This window comes from Calidris pugnax, unplaced genomic scaffold, assembly GCF_001431845.1.
Source record: "Calidris pugnax isolate Ruff unplaced genomic scaffold, ASM143184v1 scaffold11, whole genome shotgun sequence".
Lineage (NCBI taxonomy): Eukaryota > Metazoa > Chordata > Aves > Charadriiformes > Scolopacidae > Calidris > Calidris pugnax.
In genome coordinates, this window is record NW_015090803.1 from 4,934,243 (window position 1) to 4,955,807 (window position 21,565).

General features: G+C 41.3%; 1 protein-coding gene across 3 annotated transcripts in view; it reads right to left on the reverse strand.

Annotated features, from left to right (window-relative positions):
* RARB (retinoic acid receptor, beta) overlaps positions 1–21,565 on the reverse strand; it is a 317,069-nt gene that overhangs the window by 88,792 nt on the left and 206,712 nt on the right. The window contains exon 1 of one of the 3 annotated variants that reach the window (XM_014937723.1): positions 1,389–2,003. The exons of the other annotated variants lie outside the window; for them this stretch is intronic. Within the exon in view, the coding sequence (XP_014793209.1) occupies positions 1,389–1,545 (157 nt within the window). The 5' untranslated portion in view covers positions 1,546–2,003. Of the gene's footprint in view, positions 1–1,388; positions 2,004–21,565 lie in introns of those variants that run through there. 3 annotated transcript variants of the gene reach the window in all.

The following is a 21,565-nucleotide window of genomic DNA, read 5'->3' on the forward strand; positions in this document are numbered from 1 at the left end:
CTCGACTGAAGCTCTCCCATAGCTAGTAACATTATTTTGAAGTAAAAGCTTTGTTCCGTATCATGTTTGAAGCATTTTGAAAACAGCGCGGAGAAAATAAACATCCCATGCTGAACTTCACAGTCTAATTTTAATTGTAAAGACATCAAAACATTTGCAAAGTCGTAGGCTGGTAGTCACCGATTTTTACAATTCTGTTTTCATCACTCAACCCACACAAATGTCCTACGGTGACTGAAAACTTTTGAGCAGAATGAAAAATACCCTATTTCAGCAACATTTTTATTTTCCCCCTCCACCCATTTGAGATAAACTGTATCAAACTGTATTCTAATTCCTAGGTAACTTTTTAACTTGGCGTAAAACAAAAATCTCAAACAGAATTATACGGTTAATGGTGTACTGAAGTGCCCGAGAGCGTGCTAAAAACATTTTGATAGATAGCCAAGCCATTTATCTAAATCACCGTCAGAGCAGTGAAGCATCCTGCAAGCTTTTATGCAGAGTATAAGGTGATGCTTTCTGGCACTTCTTGTCATTTCTCAAACTTGAAACTGTGGTGTTAAAACGCTGCCGTTGTTTATCATCTATGTATTTCAGCAACAAATCAAGACCCTAAAACGTAATAATACATTTTCACGAGTGTCCTACCACTAACTCTCCCTCCTCCGTTACCAGTGCAACGCTGCCTGAATCTCAAGGTACAGAAATAATTGATGGTTAAACTCAAAGGGTGTTCACAGCAAGTAGTTTTCTAGCAAAACAGCAACTTCTTAGAGCAACAAAGTGAAGAAGAAAGGTGGCAGGAAGGTCAGTACAAAGAAATATTGCCTTTTCTGAGGAAACTTAAAACTACTGTCTAATTTTTGGAATGGCACCTACCCACTGCAATTCCACATCTTTGCAAGAACTGTACGGAGCAGCATTTTAATTGCTTGGCTGCTCTGCTGAAATGCACTTTGAGACAACATGCATCCCGATTATCAAACGTGGTACAAAATTAGATTAAGGAAGCAAAGAAAAAAACCAAAAAACTACTACAGAGCTGTTATGTAAAATCTGTCCTTCACTGGTTGGAGTTTTGCAAGTATTATAATTTTATGTGTTCCTGCTTGGCTCCCCAACTGTTGTTAGGATCAGTATGCTACATGAGAAGGGATAAACAGAAAGCAGCCCGGTGCTTCTTTCCTTTTTCCTTTCTTGCCAAAAGGAGAAAAAAAAGCTTGCAAATCACATTTTGCACAAAAACTCCCCCCGCCCCTCATTACCCCTGCACTTAATTACAAGTATTGCTTTTTAAAAACACATGCAAATAATAAATAATAATAATAATAAATAATAATAAATAATAATTGCTTTAAAGTGGAAAAATAACAGTTGGGACCTACATTGAGCACTGTGCCGGTGTTGCCACTCTGTTTGTGCCAATCCACTGAAGCATGCTTTGAGAGCCTTCTCCTGGAGCATGCAGGAAGACGGACTCGCAGTGTAGAAATCCAGCATCTGAGCAGGGCTCACTGCTAGGACATCCATACAGTCAAACATGATTCCCCCTGCACAGAATGCCTGCAAAAGTGCTTTCCTCTAGGTGTGGAGGAAAATGGCACATAAAAGTACACCCAACTCCATCAAACTCTGCCCCTTTTTTGGCACGTAGGCTGTTGGTCTTTTTCCCAGACCAGAATCATGAATTATGACAGACAACACAGCTAAAAGCCTGTAATTGATCCAAATGATCATTTACCATTTTCCAGGCTGCCCAGACAATCCAGCAAGATGGGGGGAAGCGAGCCGCATTCCAAGTTTTAGCTCCCATCAATTTCCCCCCAAAAATCTCTCTAGAGTCAGTGCCGCCGCCGGGGCGCCGGGCGGGTGGGTGCCGGGTCCCGCGCCGCGCCGCTCGCCCGCTTCCCCGGGAGAAAACGGCTCCGGGAGGGACTCGGGATCCCCCTCGGACGTGAATAGATCCTTCTGCCTCCGAACAGCTCACTTCCTACTACTTGTGTCACAGGGAATGAAAGATTGAATTGCCTAATATATGCGAGTGAACTTTCCGTGAACCCTTCCCAGGCTGCTAACCTTCAAATGACCCAAGCGGTCTGACATCACCAGCTCCCAGGATTCTCACACGCCTTCACAACTCCCAGCAGCCCTGCAAAAAAAGCAGGCAGGCAGGCAGGGAGGCAGGCAGCCGGGCGGACGGGCGGGCAAGCAGGCAGCCGGGCGGGCAAACGCTAGCCACAGCCCTTGCCGGAGTCGCCCCGCCGCCGCTGCGCCGGCGGCAACGACGGCGGGTGCGGAACGGGGGAGGCCAACTTGCAAAAAAGACCCAAAATAATAAAGTTTAAAAAAAACCAACAAAAAAACCCCACCACACACACAAAAAAACACCAAACCCACAAGCCAGCCACAAGGAGGAGGGGAAGGGAGGGGGTTGAGGGGGTGGGAATTGAGACCGCGATGTTTTCAGCGGTTGCAGAGAACGGAGGATTTTTACATTCCAGCTTAATTTGCTAAAACTTCTGTGCGCTCCCCCCCCTCCCCCCGTCACACTCCCGTCCTCCCCGGAGAGGCCATGAGCGAGCCACAGGCATCTGCTGCTGCACCAAAGCTGCAGACACAGGCTTTACCCCAACTTCTGGGGTGACGGGGCTGGGTGTGGAGCAGCCTCACCCTAACCCAGCCCCACGCACGCCAGCCGGGACCCCCATCCCATGCCACCAGCCCTGCTCCTGGCCGGGATCTCACGGGTCCATCCCTCCTGGGCAGGCGGGTTAAGGTCCCATCTCTCCCCCTCACCCCCTACCCTCAACTCCTAAATTCACCCAGCACTCCCAGACCCCCCTGATGGGCCTGATTTCACAGGCGCCATCACCCGGGAGGGCCCATCCCCACCACCCAGCCTGAGGCAAGAAGGCAGCCATGCAACCCCTCTTCTCCATGGGCCTAGGGGCCACCAGGTCCTGCCTGTCTCTGATTAGCAGAGAGGGGCCGGGGCTGCTGGCATGGCCCCGGAGGGGCTGTATCAGCTTTCAGAGGGCTAATGAGCCCCAGCTCCTCGGGAGAGGAAAGAGGCCATGAGCAGGTCCATGGGGAACAGGACCCATCCCAAGGTGCTGGGAGGGGAGACCATGGCTCCCCCCTCCCTGAGCAGGCAGCCCCAGCCACCCCCTCACAGCCATTTTGAAGGCACGGGGCTGCTCCCACCAAAAAAGCCACAGAGGTCTGGGTGAAACCACACTCCCGGCAGCCCTCTCCCTCATGGCAGGAGTAGGTGTCAAGGCCCTCCCAGCTCTGTGGCCAGGATGGTACTGTGCTGGCCCACCATCTGCATCAAGCCATCGAGGCCTCTGCCAATCCTTATTCCTACAGGCACTTTAAAAATTTAAAATCAACAGCCTGGGAACACTCCCTCTGCCCCACTGGAAAGGACATGAGCTCAACGACCATGTGCATGCTTTCATTTTAGGTGAACGAGCCAAGTGGCCCCAGCCCCACTGGACTGAGCACCGGCCCGGAGTGAGGAGCCTCGCTCCCCGCCCCAAAGCTAGCTCGGGTTCAGAAACTGGAAAACGAAACCCTCCATTACTTGCTGTTTCTTGAAAAGCCCAAGATGGGAGTGGAGCGGAGCGGGGGACGCTGTGTGCAGACATGGCACACAACTGGCCACCCTAAAGAAACGCTGGGGAGAGACTCACTGTGGGACCTGCTCAGCCACTTCAATGGCTGCCGTGTCCCCTCTCCACAAAAAGTCCTTTGATGAACCGAAAGCTCTCTGACAGACAATGCCTGCAGATTGTATTAACTAAACTTTTCACACAGGTTCAAACATTTAAAAAAAACCCAACCCAACGAAACAAAACCCCCCACACAGCACACGCACTTGTTCCCTGAAACTGATATACCCACGATGAAAACCATCGGCCAGCAAAAAGACCTGCTGCAATCTGGAAGCAAATCCGTTTGAAGAGATAAAAACAAAAGCTTTTCTTCGCCTCCTTCCCAGCTCTGGCTGTCCCTGCAGCAGGCAGCCTCTCCTCCCGTCTTCCCTCTAGGTAGAACGGTTACAAATGCTGGAGTTTAACAGCATCTTTTTAAGGACTTTTTCGGTGCATTGGGGTGTCCTCCCGCAGCCTAGACTCCTCCAGCTGAAGAGACCCCCGACACTCTGTAATCCAAAAATTATGCACAGCGCACATTTATCCAAAATAGCCATCCTTCAGGGAAGGCTTGTTTAAACCCTGTCAGCATAGCAGGCAGCATTCGCTGTATTAAAAAGGCAAGTAGAAAAGTGGCTAAATTTTTGTTAAAATCTCGGCTGGCTACATTGCTACAATTTGGTTTTCAGTAACAAAGATAAATTAAGACAGTATTTTCTAACCAGAGACGCACGAGAAGTTTGGAATATGTAATGCGTCACCACAAAAATAACTGGAAAGGATGATACAAAACACAGTATGTTTTTTCAGTCTCCAATTTAGGGAGAAAACAGCATTTTGCATGGACCAAGGCTCTCAGAGCAGTTTAAGCTTATGCCAAGAAAAACATATTGCCCATGTGAGTTAAAATAAACAAAATCAGACAAACAGAAACACAGTTATGTTTATTCCATTAGCAGTCTTATAAAACCATATTTAAAATAAAATGTGCCCATTGTACCTCAAAATGTAGGCTGGCAACTTCTGAAAGTAAATGTCAGGAAGTCACGCTTAACTGCATATAAATTGAAAAAGATTGCTTTTTCTCACTGTATCTAAATGAGCCAGGTAGCTCATCATGTTTCATTACGAATAATAGTTGTGCTAATGCTTATACTTATTACTAAAACCACATGTAATTAACGAATTCTTCAAATAGCCTAATGGTTTGCTCACATACTATTTCTACAATACAGTAATTTATGTATCTCATATTTTACTCTGAAATAGTATGATACTTGTTTTTCTTAAACAGAGTATCAGGAAAATTCATACATTCATAAAACGGGGGGCATTTTCTAGTTCAGACCAGGACTAACCATAATTATTGTAATAACTAATAGCCCTCTAATTCAAATGTAATGAAACTTTAAGTATTGCCACATATTTTAAATGCCTACCCAGCTCCCATAGAGGTGCAAGGAGGCAACAACTCTCCAATATCTTCCACTTTATCCGTGCAAAGAAATTGTGATTTCACATCACCTCTTTGATCTGTTTTCTCTCAGACCGTGATGGCAGAAACTTTACAATAAACATATTCTTAGCCACAAGTGAAATAAAAAGCAAAAGTTCAAGTCAGAAATCTATTTCCTTTGGTGTTACTGTATATTTGTCAGTGTGACATAGCACATTTGAAACCCATAATCATAAAACAAAAATTTACAGCCAAGGTTTAGGGGCTACATCTGTTTCTCTGGTTTTCGTACTGCAATTACCCACTGGACAATTCAGAAAGCAGCACTATGAATCATGTACTGCACACATGTTTGTGCTGGTCACTTTTTCGTTAGTACAAGAGGCTGAGGATGCCATAATATGCTTCACCGGGAGAGAGAGAGCATTAACTAGAATTAGGATGAGTGCACTGGGCGCTTTAATAAAAATGACTTTACTAGAAGCAACAGAGTACTCATGGAATATTACAGGCACATTTATAGGATGGAAAAATTAAGAAGTACATGCAAAAATTCTACAAAACGTACCTCAGGGGAAGCAGACTTTTTTTTTTTTTGCATGCATGCATTTTACTATTAATCAAATGTAGCACTCTCTTGAAACAGTTTTGACAGCAGAGTAAATGGTTACTAGTGAATGATGTGTGTGTTTAAGCAGTGAAAGCAGAGACAAAGTGATGTTTTCTTCTACTCCCTAGGCAAGAGCTGACACTAAGCTTGCTGCCTCAGCTTTGATACTCACAGATTCCTTTGTGTCAGTTGCTGGGAGAATCACTGGCAGTTCACTAACCCTGCCTCACACACAGGGGCTTTGATTTTTACCTCTTCATTGAGAATAGATGTTAATATGAAACAGTACTTGTCTGCTTGGCCTTTTTTTCTTTTTTTCTTTTCCTTTCCCCCTCAACTGGTGATAAAGGGCTTCAAATCTGAAAACCTGAATCCCCCTTCATTAAATGCATTTTTTAGCACTGGAGGATGTTTTCCTCATGTCTCAAGTACATGAATGATGTTAAAAGATTATGGAGAAGTAAATTACTGGGTCACAAAAGAATGGCTGAATATTTAAAACTCCAAGGTAGTCCTGAGGAAATGGGTATCAATCCTGAGAAATAATTGCCCCAAAGAAAATAAAACAGTAAAATTACTGACATGAAATGGCACAAATGATATGAAAAAACATGAAGTACAGTGAAGTTAAGTCCAAAAGGGGTTTCTTCTCCTATATTCTCCTATGCACAGCTCACAATGACTGAAAAAGGAATTTGCACGAAACAGGAAGAATTACTTGAGTCCTGAAGTATAACAGCAACTGGAAAAAGACTATTCAGTGCAGAGCAGCATTTTATTTTAGATGGGAAAAGCAGAGTTAGTCAGCTCCAGACCCAGAACTCAGGCATGCAACCAGTCTGCAAGTCACTTACCGATAAAGGCTTTTTGTCTGTTTTAATCAGTGGATATGTATTCTTAAAGATGCCTCTAAAGCTGATTGCTTAACTTAGAAGCTATAAAAATAATTCATCTCCACAAACTTGAGCACACGGCCATGTTTCTCAGAATCCATACTGTATTTTACACTCCTTTGGCTCGGAGCCAGGGGAAAAGAACTGCCCCATATGATAAAACTGGAAGTGCATCTGGTTCAGCAATCCATTTCTAAAACTGACTGCTACTATATCTTTCTAAGGAAAACACAGGAATCCCTAGTGATTGGCAAAGTATAACTCACCCATAGGTCCTCTAATAGCATGTTCTCTAACAGCAAATCATTTGAGTATTAAAGCATGATTTTTAATATCTTTTCCAAATTTGTTTTTGGTAATAGCCCTGATATTCTAGATATTCATATATAGCCAATGTCTTTTTGGATCATGATAAAGTCGTAGCTCCGTGACACAAAAGGAGATAGTAAGTTATTGCTCTTTGAGACAAAGAAGAATAAATATTTTTTTAAAAAACACATCCACGTTGCAAATAAAGGAATACACGGACCAAAGCACACCTCTCTAAGGCCCCAAAGGCTGACTGCTGCAGGCTCCAGAAAGGTTGGCAAAGAGGCAATGACATCATGTGCCTAAAGAGGGGATGACATGCATTTTTGAAGGATATAAAAAGGAAAAGCATTATTACATTAAAAATTGGCTACATACTGAACTTGCTGTTTAGGAGGATCCTGCAGTGCAAACACCACTGCTAAATGGTTGCCAGAAAAAGAGAGAGAAGCGAGGGGAAAAAAAGTTTGTTTCATTTTGTTTTCTTTTTAAATGACCAGAAACTGCTGTTTCAAGGTTTAGCCAAGAAAGAGATTTTTACTGCTAGCCTATAAATCCCTCAAAACATAGAGTTATAATGGAAATGCTGAGGTAACTGGAGTGCCATGCATGGCACTGACACATTGCATTATATAATCCAGGGAGAATGAGGGCTGGGAGATCTATAAAACGTAAGTAGAAGCAAGATGTAGGAAAGAGCAGAAGAGCAAGTAGAAATATTGATATTAAACTGCAGAGAATACTACTTCTAACAATAAAGTTTCCTATATGCTGAATATGCTCATGGTTGGCTGAAGGCAAAAGAGCACAGAGCTCCATTAAAAAATAAAACAGAGATTCCAAAAGGCCGTATGAGTAACTGTTTTGTTTCTGCCTTTTTTTTAGGGAGGGGAAAAAGAAATAAAAGTTACCTAACCAAAGGATAGTATTTCCTAATGTTCTGATATCCTGAAAGGTGTCTCAGAATGTGTAAATAACATTAGAAAATCCAGAGTAAATGGAGATCCAAACACAACCTACAACCCTAATTGTAACCAGAACAGAAACTGGGACAATAGTATTTCTAGAGGTTCACCGGTGGCAGCTTAAATTCTTAGTGCACAGTTAGCCCTAGTGACTTTCTTCCAACAGAAGACCAAGGTTACCAAGCAATAACTGAAAATACAGCTCGGTGCAGACATATATCCTAGCAAAGACCAAACCTCACTTAAGCCCTGTTTAACTTCAGACAAACTTGAGCAGCACTTAGGGCTTCGTGCTCCTGCACTGCCACAGGAACAACCCATACAGAGCGATCCCAGAGGCCAGCAACAGCCAAAACACTCCTGTGCAGAGCTCTCGTCACACAAAGCCTGATGCAGATTGGATTGGATTATGCCATTAGTGCAAACTGCGATAGATCCACAGCTCGGCAGCTTGACACATGTATTCATGATAATCCAATTCCCGCTTAGCTAGTTCCCAAACCTACGTCAAACACTGAGGGAACAGTCCAATATCCTATCAGTGGGCATCTTAAAAGCCAAAAATGACGGAGTGACTGGAAAATGTGCTGGCATAGCTGCCTGGCTCACAGAGGCAATGACAGGAACAACAGTGTGGTGAGACCACCTGAAATCTGCTGGTAATGATGGTCATCATGCCAACACCTCTATTCTGCCTGTTGCCCCAAAGCACTGTACAATCGCACCTTTGTTTTATCGTGCAGACGTACTTTCTGTTTGGGCACAGTTTGGGGAACGGCTTGGATGATTTTTTGCTGTAAAAGAGGTAGGATTCCCCAGAAACTGAGGTATGTATCTGGCAAACTGGTGTCCCTTTTGCAGATCATGTGCCATCAATACTGTGTGAATTAACTGAGGGCACCCGTCTTCTCAGGAACATTGTTATCACTGTAACTTTATTGATGTAGCCTGAGAAGTAAACTTTGCTAACGGGGTCAGTTTTACAAGCATACAGGTAATCATAGTGTAACTATTGCTGAGCAGGTAAGGGATCCGGTACATCCCTTTTATTCTACAATAACTGTCCAGGATTGGGCAGTTGCAGGTACAACTCTTTCAAACAGGAAAGACTGCTTTCTCGCCCTACATGGTTATGCCAATGTAACATCCAACCCTAGACAAGATCCCAGCAAAAATCAGGCTGGCCTGGACTTGCATTCAGAACGAGCAGTGGCAGCACGAATGGTGTCCAGTCTAAAACGCTTGCAAGATGTTTCCTGGCTTTCAAATTCTACAAGAATACACCTATCAAATGGCTCTTTGGTACATTCCTCAAATTCTACTTAACTTCTGCAATTTAAGTCCACAAAGGAAAACCTGCATAGTCTCAACCTGCTTCATTAAGCTAGTCCCATGTGATTAAATAGATCTGCAAATTCCCATCCCCTTGGTCTGCCAGACTCCCATACTGGGCCCCAGAAAAAACTGAAAGTCCAGACATACTATGTCACATTCAGGGAGTCATGACTGACACACGTGCTTTAATCCAACAGGACTCACAGAGCTGGGGCGTAGTTAGAAACTGTGGTAAACAGCATATTGACCCAGCCACTGTGCAATAGCATGAATTTTTTGTCCCCGGGACCTTTTCTGCCACATGTAGTGGAGGACGTGCAAGGTGGTCTCTAAGCATGTAATGCAGCATATCAGGCTTGACAGGTCTACAAAACTATCAAATTTGCATTGCATAAACCAGACTAAAAGTCTTCATTTTGATATCTTAGGCCTTCTTCTGACTGAACAATTCTACATAGACCTTGCCATCACACTGAAAAAAATATTCCTTTTAATCACCACCCACAGTTTTGGGCAAATGTCTTCAAGAACAGCCTTCTCATTCATGGGACATTAATGTTGTATGTATTCTTATCAGGCTATCAGAAGAACAGACTTCACCCGTCTTTATATGGAGACATTCGAAGAAGAATGTGTTGAAGGAAAATCTTTCCTTTGCAAAAATGTCTCCAAGATACCACCCCTTCTGCATCCATCCATTCTGTCTTTGGCATGAAGTGTCCCAAAACATATGCCAGAAGACAGGGCTGTTGGTCAACTTCTTCAAGGAATTATTGAGGTTGATGGATGGGGACAGTAAGCCTCAACCCATAGAAGGGTTTACGAACAAGAATTAAGTGGACACTTAATTGGGAGTGCGCACACTCCCAATTCAGAGAAACATGTTGGAATTCTCCCTAAAAAGTACACCATCATGTTATTTTCAACCAGATCCTAAATGACTAAACAAGTTCATGAATACATGCTATTTCAAGACTTTAAAAAGTTAAAGTTCCACCTGTGTATTCCTAAATTTACCTAAAACTTGTTAATTTCTTTTTGTTTTTTTTAAGAACAGACTTGCTAAGAGTACAAGCACACAACACTGATACTCAAGCCTGGTCTGCTTGCTGAACAATGCAAGAACATTATGTCACTTGGAGGCAGAACTGCGCAAGCACATAAGAAAGGCTAAGAGCTTTGCCAACACAAATTATCAGGCAGAACTTCACTGGAAAAAATGAGGCACAAAGATCTAAGTGAAGCGTAAAACTTACTGAGAATTGAACGACATGTTGACAAATACCACTCCACTCTCTTGCTTCCTATCAGGACCCAACAGCCAAAGCAGAGATTCCTAAGTAGTGTTTTTACAGGGCAAGCTTAGTCTCTCACTCATCTTATCAGTAGCCTTCAAAGGGACTGTGGGTGGATCTCCTCCAGGAAAAAAAGGGGAAAAAAAACCCCTCAGAAGTGCCACCTCTTCTATACAAATATATTGGTGCAACCACAGAGGCTTTGCTTGAGCTGCCAGACTTTGAGAAAACACACCTGGCTCTTCTAAAGGAGAAATTAAAGAATTCATGCTTCAGCCCTCAAGCCTTGAGTGGCCTTAAGAAGAGGAATAGCTAAAGAGAGAGTCTAATCAGGACGCAGGGAAAATCAATACTGGCTTCTTGAAATATCTTAGGCAGGAAGGAACAGCTTAAGGTTGAGACATTTAGCCACTCTTTCTGCACAAGCAAACGGGCTAAAGGCTGCGTGCCCAGGTGAGAACAGAAAGGCAGGAGAAGTTTTGGTGCAAGAGAGGTCTTTCTACACACCAGTCAAAGTTGTCACAAGTAACATTTTCAGGGATAAATGCACACCATTGTACTGCTATTTTCTGACTTTCGTGTGGAATACAATTATTTAAGACTCGGCGGGAGAGTATGAAAGGAGCAGGAGTGTAATTCCAGTTCAGAAAAACTCCAATAACTGACAACACATAAGAAACACAAGATAGATGCATTGTATTGTCGGACTGAGTCTCATTGGCTGGAAACCCTGACTCTCCCAGCAGGACTCAGTTACATAGCAACTCCTGAGGGCAGATTAACCCTTTCCCAGTTAATGTATCTGGCACGATTTAAGAGACCTTATTCTTGCTCCTGCTGCAGAATAATTTTGTAGGTTTGCAAAAAATGTTTGGAAAAAATGAGTCAAGTGTTACTAGGGTAAAAGCAAAGCTATCTGACTCACCACAGGATGCTGATGGTACAATGAACAGCGAATGCAGGGAGTTCAGAGCAGTCTAAATTATATTTCATATCATCGAGTGTTATGACATACACAAAACATACAATGCATTTTTCATAAAACAGTCCATGCTTAGTCTATAGGGATCCTATTTGGACTGCGATTATCAACTACCAATGGCCTCTCTCACCCAAATTCTGTCTACCCATTGACTTCTGCCAGGATAATTTCTGAAGCATTAAAAAGTCCTCAGCTGGTAGAGGATGAGAATTCTTCACCATCAGATAATGTGTTACTTCCATCCAAAATTGTACAGGCTGGCTATTGTAAACTCTTTAAAAACTCCTGCAAATCTTACAATACTAGGGGTCTAATAGACCTTTCTAATCACTGGCATCAAGTAATCACATGAGAATCTCAAATTATTTAATTACAGCTATTTTGCTGGGTTTTTTTAGCTTTGGGGTTTTTTTAATTTTGTTTTAGAACTGCATTACATTTGTGTGTATATATTATATATAAGCACAAACATTACATAAATTAGCATAATACTCTTGCTGTTTTCCTCGTTATTTGGTCTGAAAAAATTTGAATCTAAAAATGTCAAAATCTAGGACAAAGACTCCTAAAGGTCTCTATTTTTAACATGTTATAATTCAGCCCTGTTAGTTTCCCCATTTTCAGGGATAAATGCATGCAGTTCATGAGAGTGCGAGATGGACCCTGGGGACCAGGAAGGGCACACGTCCTCACTCAGGGCATACCTCGTGTGGTCACACTTCATTGCTGTGAGTCACAGCTGTGTACTCTTAGGAAAAAGCAGCTACTGGGTTTCCAGTGGAGAAAATAAGAGATCAGACTGATGCGGTACACACATTTCTGACCGTCTTCTGGTTGCAGCAAGTGAGAATCATCTATCTCATTTCTTCTTTTCCTTTTTTTACATCCAAACCTGGACTCATGGTATCAGGGGCTCTAACCAAAGCTAGGAAAGGCAGGCACCACTGACACCACCCCATTCCAGACAAGCAGGGTAAGACTGTATCTTTCCTTTCCTCTGCCAGGATCTAGGAACGCTCTCATCTGAAGGTTCAGAGGTGAAAAGCCTTGAATGGTTATCTTCTGCTCCTGTTCCCTCACCCATCGTTCTCACACACAGACACAGCAGGTCCTGTAACGCACACCTCCCACCAACATCTCTCCATTAAGGATATTCACTGCTCTGTAGCAGCTCCTGACCCCCCATCTAGGTTAGGAGCAGCCAGAAGAAACCAGAAACTTCTTTGCTTTAATAACACAGAGAATCTTTGTTAAAGTTTCCTTTTTTCTTAATTGCTTAAAAAAAACAGGTAACCTTCGTATGTTACGAAAAGGGCTACCTACATGCCTAAGATATGCCTCACTTTTCTAAAAACATTTCACTCTCTAAAAGTTCCTCTGTATTTTCTCTGTATGGTTCTCATAGACCACTTGTGAATCCAGGTGGGATAGAAAGATACCATTTTAAATTATATTTATTATTTAATTTGGCTTCTTACATTATATCTTGAAAGCTCTTCTGGAATTACTTAGCTGCTGACTTTATAAAACTAAGAGTATCCATATAGTGGATGAGAGATTAGTCCAAAAAGAGGTACTTCAGAAATATGTTGCGCTCTAAAAATTAATTAGCAAAATCAATTTCATTTCTTATTGTGGATTTTTAAAGAAAATTTTCATATTTTGCTATCATTATTCATCTAAAACCTTTACTGATGCCATTAGAAATGTAGCCTCTAAAAGGGTAAAATCTGAAGAACTAGGTTCAATATGCCTGTGCTCTGTCGAAAGTACCTTTTCATATATATGTCAACACACACCTATCAAATATTTGTGTTCTTCATTAAACTAATGCCTTCCTGCATAATAAACAAGATGGTACAAAATATAGGTGTATTCCCACATCTTGCTACTAAGGTAGGCGATATCAAAATAAATTTGCAACTGTATCATTATATCAATCTCCAGTATTACTGCATCAGTACTATAACCATAATTAACTAGCTGCAGGTCAAATTTCTAATAAATCTTTAGAAATTAAATGTATAATTTGTCAAAACCATATGCCTTCATAAATTGATTATTCAGAATTTAGAAGCTTTTTAATTAGGAAGAAATTTATGCAATACCATGTGTAATAATTACGAATCAGCTCTTCTGAGATATTTTTGTACATCAGCAAAAATTAAAACATTGGAAAACATTACCAGGTCATTGCAGTATTTCAATGTCAAAAGAAACACATAGTTTAAATGTAGAGGTTAAAGATATTTTCCCGTATCTTTTACATCTTACATAGCTTTATGATCTCAGGACTGGAATCATTAACCAAATACAAAATCAATGAGAAAAAGATCTAATCTGACCATTTTCAAGCGCAGAGTCACTAAAAATGATTTATGCCACTGTAAAACTTTTTTACTATGGTTCCATAGTTTGACTAAACAGCACATATTCTAAGTCAAACTTCCATTTTATGCTACACTAAACAGTATTTTGCTTTTTGTCTCTTCCAGCTAAAATTCTGACAGACTTTAAGACTTCAAACACGTCGCCTTCATAACGAGCATCAGGATGAGGGATACAACCCTGGTTTCCAAATGGAAAACTAGACGAAAAGAAACTTAAGTGATATTTTTTCATGGCAGGCAAGAAGCAAAAATTGTACCCCAGCTCCCCTGCTCTCCCCTCCTGTGCTTTCACCATGGGCCTATTCAGACTCTGCACCCCCACAAGGGCTCTGGGTACTTCTATCAACATTTCATAGGAGAAGATTTTTTTTGACAGAGAACACAAAAGCTGCTTTGTTGGAAGTCTGGACACTTTTTTTCTACCTAATAAAAACATGAATAGAAGTGGGACCTCAGCAAGCATATGGCAGAAAGTCTGGACTAACTGAAAAAGGGGGCCTAGAAGAGTTTGCTCTCTGTCATTCCCCAACGTGTTTACTGCCAAATGTATATGGTGTAAATAAGGAGTATGCAGAGTGGGCCATAATGGAACATTGTTTATGTGCACATCCTGGCAAATGCATATACAGCACCGAGACTATTTCCAAGCAGAACATAAACACAAAGGGGGAGTGATGACAAACAAGTATTCCAAGGCAAGAAAAATGTTATTCCATATACAAACCAAACAAACTAAAGTGGTTTCTCCCCTCCTAGGATCCAACTGGCAGCTCTCAGCTGCACACACTGTGTAGCTGTTAAAGAAATGAGAGACGTCCCAGGCTTACTGGTTGGCTTTCTTTTTCTTAAGCGACCTTATTATGCTCCCAATATTAAAAAGAAAAATACAGTTAAGATTTTATTTAACTCTCTCGCAAAAGCACGGCAAAACAAAACAGCCCTTTCTTTTGGCCTGAATAAGAGCTGGAGAGATAGAGCTGATACCAAGAATACACCGTAAGAAATTAAGCCGCAGCTTTCCTATTCCGAGTTCCCACCGAAAGATACAGGGACGGGTCTTTCTTCTGAAGGTCTCTCCCACAAACCTATTACACGGCTTTAGCAAGTGACACCAGTGTGACAATAACTTAGAGGTTTTGTGCTCCTGGCAGAATTTTTTGCCTTTTAATCATGACTCATACAAAGGACAAGGGTTTAGAAAGCCCAAGTCCCTGCAATCTCAAGACAGCAAACCAGGGGATGAACTTTTTTGTGTGTGTTTACTTCTGGAGAAGAGAATATCGTGCTTTGACAGCTGCTGAGTAAATAAATGGGTGTAATTTTATTCCTTTAAAACTAACTTCAAACACATACCCAACTAAAGGAAGAAGAAAAGATGACAAGTAGGAAAACAGAAAGCAGAGTGACAACAAGAACCATAGAAGTCAACTGATGAAGCAGAGCTTTTTATGTAATTAATAGGCCTCTTTAGGATATTTAGACACTGGAAGCAAGCGGCTTTAGTAAAAGACCAGAAGGGTCCAGAACAAAAATACTTTGTGACATTCTTCACAGAAAGGCAGAGCCAGCCTGTGATTTTAAACTATTTCAAGATACTCAGAGCGTACCTCATTTTCTCCAAAACTCTAGATCCAGACTCAACAAAGCATAAAATACAAGTTCAGAACCGGGACCTACACCTGCACTAAGACTTTTGCTTGTCTGTTAAAACCTGGATCCAAATATCCCATGCTCAGACTTTATGAAGTCTTGGGGCTTGGATGCATCATTCATTGGGAAGAGATGAAGCTCAGGCTGGGAATATTTGTAGCACCTTTACAACATAGACACAGTCCGTTAATGAAACTGCATTGCTGTGCTCTTTGATTTTACTTTTTTCCAAAAATGTATCAGTTCCATTATACAAGACCAAAACAACAGCCTCTCGCTGGCTACCGGTGTAACATTAATACTTTTGAGTTAACATCACGCTGTAGAATCCAATGGAGACTTTTTTTTTTTTTAATTCCCCTTGAACACACAAACACCCACCTCATCCCAACATGACCTTAGGCCTGCCTGCCGCTTGGGTTTATATTCAACCATTTGCAGAGCCTGTACAGAGTCTGCACTGTGCTTCAGGAAACCACACATTTCTAATAATTACTCTTGGCTACACGGACCACTTACAACACGATGACAGTGAAGGTGCAGACAAATGCCAAGCACAAGCTGACGTGGTCTTTCCTCATTACAGAAGGTATTTTTGGTGGCTGAATGCCTTCTGCATATTAGCGTTGTTGACTGTATAAAGAGAAGTTTTGTAATGTGCGCTACAGTGGGCAGTGAAGCAGGACTCCACCTCCATCACAGAAAGGTCTTCAGCTTCATAGCAGCTCCTGCCATGGGCAACCGTACAGCAAAGAGAAAGATCTGTGGTAGCTGTTGCAAAGCTGAGTCACCCCTTAAAAAGAGGGTTTTATTAAGGCTCCACATTTTACCCCTCACCCTTAAAGAAAGGTATTAAAGTATGGGAAGAACCTTAAATAATTCTGCCAAATCTCTCAACTTCATAGTGAGATTAAAAAATCCTTTTTCTTCTCATTATCTAAGTTTCAGCAGCCAAGTGAGCAACTCAGTTTTCAGGTAAGGAGAAGTCTTCAGCTTTACAGACTCAGAAGAATGGCCTACAAACATGACCAGACTGGCATGTTGAAAGTCTAGGAAACTAAAGGATAAAGAAGAAGTAATCTAAATTACTATTACTAAGCCTTTTAACTTGTATGTCAGTATTACGATTTATTTTACACTTGGGGCTGGTAACACTGAGTAATTCAGAAATACAAAAGTGCATTCAGGACCCGCAAAAGAAACAACAGAAAGGTACTGAAAACACTCTGAGACAAGCTTTGCATTCTTTACTAATTGTGGCCCAAGCTGTGCAACCTTGCACGTTATTGTTTACTAGATAGCTACATAAAAATAGTATTCTTTATATACTCCCCTCCATCTCCCCTTTAAATTAAAATTGAGTTGTTATTTTAACCCTACTCAAGTATGTAATACAGTGATGATTATAAATCTTGATGATCACAAAATCCCTTTGATTCATCCCTCAGTTTACTATCCTTAACAAACATAATCCTAAAAGCAACACAGGGGAAGATCTTATAGGCCTTCAAATGGTGGAAAGGGAGCAGGGAATGACTATATATGTAAAGCTACAGCTTCGGGGCTCATGACTTTCCTGTTGGGAAGCTCTCTGAATGCTGCTAATAGGGTCCTGCCAATGGGACCAGAAGTACGTCTTCATAAAAAAAGGCATTCAAGTGTGGGAAGATAACATTTTCCAGAAAAATTTTAATAAAAAGCTTATAAATATGGGATCTGAATCTAACAACAGACATAAGTATCTCTAAATATATAGGAAAACATGAAGGTTATTAAAGGTGGCATGCCCATCCTGCCTGCCCCCCACCTCAAGATCTGTAGTCACGATCACAACAGCATGTTCAAAGCACGTGTGAAGATACCAGACCTAGCTCTCAACTATTAGTTACCATATGGCAATCGCCAGTTCAGCACAGGAAAAAAAACATAACAGTTTTTTCTGCTCAGTATTCCGCACAATCCCAGCCACCAGAAAACACATGGATATTTATGCCTTCATTTTAGCAAAGTACACCTGCCTTGCCTGTCAGTCTTAGCCAAGATGCAGGCACCACCCTGAATCCCAACTGACCCTCTGACAATTTTAGGAATCTGGACCCAAATGACATCTTAGCATCATGAATGAATGAATTCTGGAGGGTCTATACAGAGGTACAGCAATTTCTCTTGGCTGTACCTACACTCATAAACACAATGGGCCAGAGCTCATTGCCAGCCCTGAAGCACAGCTTGCATCCAAAGCATCTCCTCCTACATTACAGCATTGGCTTGGGGATACCTATAGGGATTAGTTCCTCGCTCAGCTGGCTCCTGATCCACGGCTGGCACTGCTGGGAGAGAAGACCCATGTGCTAACTGTCAGTATGGACAACTCACAGGACACCAGCTGGGTCCATGCCCCTTTGGAACATTAAACTGGAGCTGAGCTTACTGGTCACTTACACTTCACCAAGTTTATTAAAAAGGGTGCAAAAATATGAGTACAGCAAAGCTTTTGCTGGTTTCTCATAAGGGAGAAGAAAAACTGCCACCCTGGTTAGTAAATATTGCTACATTTCCCCTAAAAGTGAAGTTTGGTGTTGAGACAACCCAGATGCCCAAGCTGATCACACCAATAACAAATTTCCTTCTGGGAAGGTCCTATCCCATCTACTCTCATTAGCTCAGCCCCAATTCTGCCTAACGGTTAGCTGGTCAGCTTAGTCATCATTAACCTTGCCCTTATCTAGCAAGAAGAACTTTAGACAAAAAATGCAACCTTTTTAATGTGTGTAGCATGCACTGCCTATCCTCCCCTGGATGTCCTTTGCCAAGTTGGAGACAGGACTTCTTCCAGGATGGGGATGCTGGCCACCTAGCCAAGATGCCAGAAGGGAAGGGACGGGCTCCCTAACAGGTGTCACAAAGGCCCGACTCCCAGCACCGGCAGAGAGAGCCAAGGCCATCCACTCCTTGCACTTACCCTTTATCCCCCAGGGACAATGGGGACACAGGGCAGCATGAGGGACAGGCGTAGAGCTGAGCACTACAGCCAAGGGAAAGCAATCCTGTCAGTGCTCTCACCCAAAAGTTGGAACCGCTGGAAAGTCAACCTCAGCGCGCACCCGATACTCGGAAAGGAAAAAGCTGGGATAATGAGGCATGACCGTGTAGCTTGCAGTAATGGGGACCTTTAACAGTAAAATCTCTAGGCCTAAACCTGTCAGAGGCACCATGCTATTGTAGCACATAAAAATGAGACCACTTGTTACCAAACGGAACTGATGGCAAATACTTGATCACTGAATACAACAATTCAAATTAAGACAGCACTGGAGGTTGACAATCTAGGCTTCAACACCCTCCTGAGCTAATCACAGTGCTCCTAGGGCAAAAACTAAGAAAGAAATATGAAACTTAAGCACAAAAATGTCATATTTTGCAGAGCAATAATATGGGGTTATTGAGCAGAGCTTTTCTCAAATAATGTTTTTTAACCATTTTTGTGAATTTGATTCTGATCGCTAAATATATAATCTGTCAGGTCTATGTGACATTTACATTGCTGATAAATTATGTTCATATACATCAGGCAGAAGATGGCCTGCTTGTTTAAAGTACTAATTGTCAATTTTAATGGCTGGATAGTATGAAAATTCACAATTCTGCGCTACTAGAAAATAGCATAGAATAATAAGGACAAAATTTCTTCATTTTTTAGAGCTATTTTCCACAGCTATTTATGTTTGAAATTCATATGCTTTCAAAGCCAAGTGTAGTCCACAGGAGTGAAGGATTTAAGAGTTGTGGGGTTTTTGTTGTTGATTTTAAGAGCTAGGAATACTGGAATTTGTCAGTCTATAGGGAATTCAGTGGAGTTTGAAAAGTGGACAGATAAACATCTTTATTGCCACAGCAAACAAAACCTGATACTGATTTTTCTTATCAATACTGTAGATGTCATGTCAAATGACATAGTTGTAAATCCACTGGAAATAATAGTTATTCTGAATTAATGATGGTCAAATATAGCAGAATTTGGCCTGACATGAAGGCAGAAAAACAACTATGCAACTGCATATATGAAAGAAAATAGTAACATAATATATTCTTTACTTAAGAACCCTATGAAATATTGAAACACTGACATACAACGGTTTTCCTATGAAAAATTTCCTGCTGAATTCCCAGGGCTACAAGCATTCCGAGAGTAGGTTTTCAGATGGTATAATGTAGTATTAGTACAAATTTAGGTCTGGGTTTTCAAACCAGGCATTTGAAGCTAAGATAAATACCTTTTTAGGTGCCAAGTATTCACAGATCATAGACACATTGATAACCACTAAGTTTGGCAGGACAGCTAACACTCCAGCAGTGGATTTTAGGGATGTAACCCTTGCGTGTGTCAGGTTAAGACAACCGTGCTGCTGATCCACAATTACAAGAAGCAACCAGAAAAACTGGTGATCTCTGGAAATACTCAGCCTCGTAAATGTAGAAACAGAACAGGAAAGTTTGGTTAGTAACTTGAGCTATATTGATCTATAACATATAATTGGCATTATTTTTTCATGAGACCTAAACAATAAAAAAAAGTCACATCAACTCACAAAATACATGGGAGCCCTAAAAAAAGAAGTCCAGCAATGACATTTGAGGCAGGAGAGAATAAGCACTGTAAGAAGTAATGCTTTCAGTTTTTCTTTCAGGACAGCTTTATTTATACACAAGAGGTAAAAACATCGCAGCAAGTTTCACCACAAATGGTTTTTTAAGGTGATCTCTATCTACTACAAAAGTAATTTACCTTTCCATTATCAGTCTTTAATCTTTTTGGGAGAGCTTGAAGGACCAAATAAGTTTCTAATCTCTGCGACTGTCTACGCAACACATTCAAAAAGAAACCCTCAAAGCTCAGACTCCTTAAATCAATTACATTCGGTGCAAGGCTGGATTTCCTGCTTGTTTGCTTTTGGCCTTGCTGCATATTGGTTCAGGACTTAGGGTCGAACTCAGCTGCAAAGATAATGCCAAACCAGAATGTTTCTTTTCCTCTGGCTGCCGAGGAAATCCCTGCTTTAGATTAGAAAATAACTAATGATTGTGTGTCCCTGTATGCTTTGGAGTAGGGCCCCTTATTTTATCTACATGGCAGCTACCTGTCAACGTGTGGTGCTTGGAGTAGCGCACTGGGAGTTCATACACACCAAGACTATCTAAACAGACCATTAAGTGCTAGTAAAGTAACACATGTGAACGACAGGTCAATAAATTTTAAACAACTTATGTTCACTGCAAAGACCTGGCTGTTTTAGAACAAGCTGTGTTTACATAAAATCAATTTTTACAAGCATCTAAATAATTAGGGAATATACTGCAATAATAATTATATTCTAAGTTCAATATAACAGTTCCAAAGGAATTCAATTAATTCCTTGCTTGTTTACACAATTTTCTTTTTTTTTTTTTGCCCCACAGGTCTTGCTTCTTAAATAACACCTCCTCTTTACAGAATATGTTCAAATTCCAACTTGTGTCTAAATGAGAAGGAACTGCTACTTTTCATACTAACGTGCCCTGATGCTCATCCCACTGCATATGTATGTACAAAATGACTGAGAGGTCAGCAATTCACACTTCTAACCTATGTTGTTATTTTACCCCTTCTAACAATATTTGTCAATATTTGTTTAAAAATCAATCAATTTACCCAGAGCACATGTATGTATGGAAAACAGGAATTATCTGCATTCAATTTTGAATCAAAAATTCAAAAGCTTTGGATTAAATGATGGTTGTGATCTCAACTTCCTGGCCTTTACACAATGTCAGTCTATTAATTTAAAAGCTGCATATGCGCACTCAAATAAACATACACACATGCCACATGCACTCGCACTCAATTGCAAGTAGATGGCAAATAAAAGAACCCAAATTTCACAATAAAGACTAAACTAAATGTTATCCATAGCTACAACGGCAAAGGCACTGGCAAACTGATTTACAGGGCTGAGTTTCCACTTCATTTTTGTTGTTATTCAG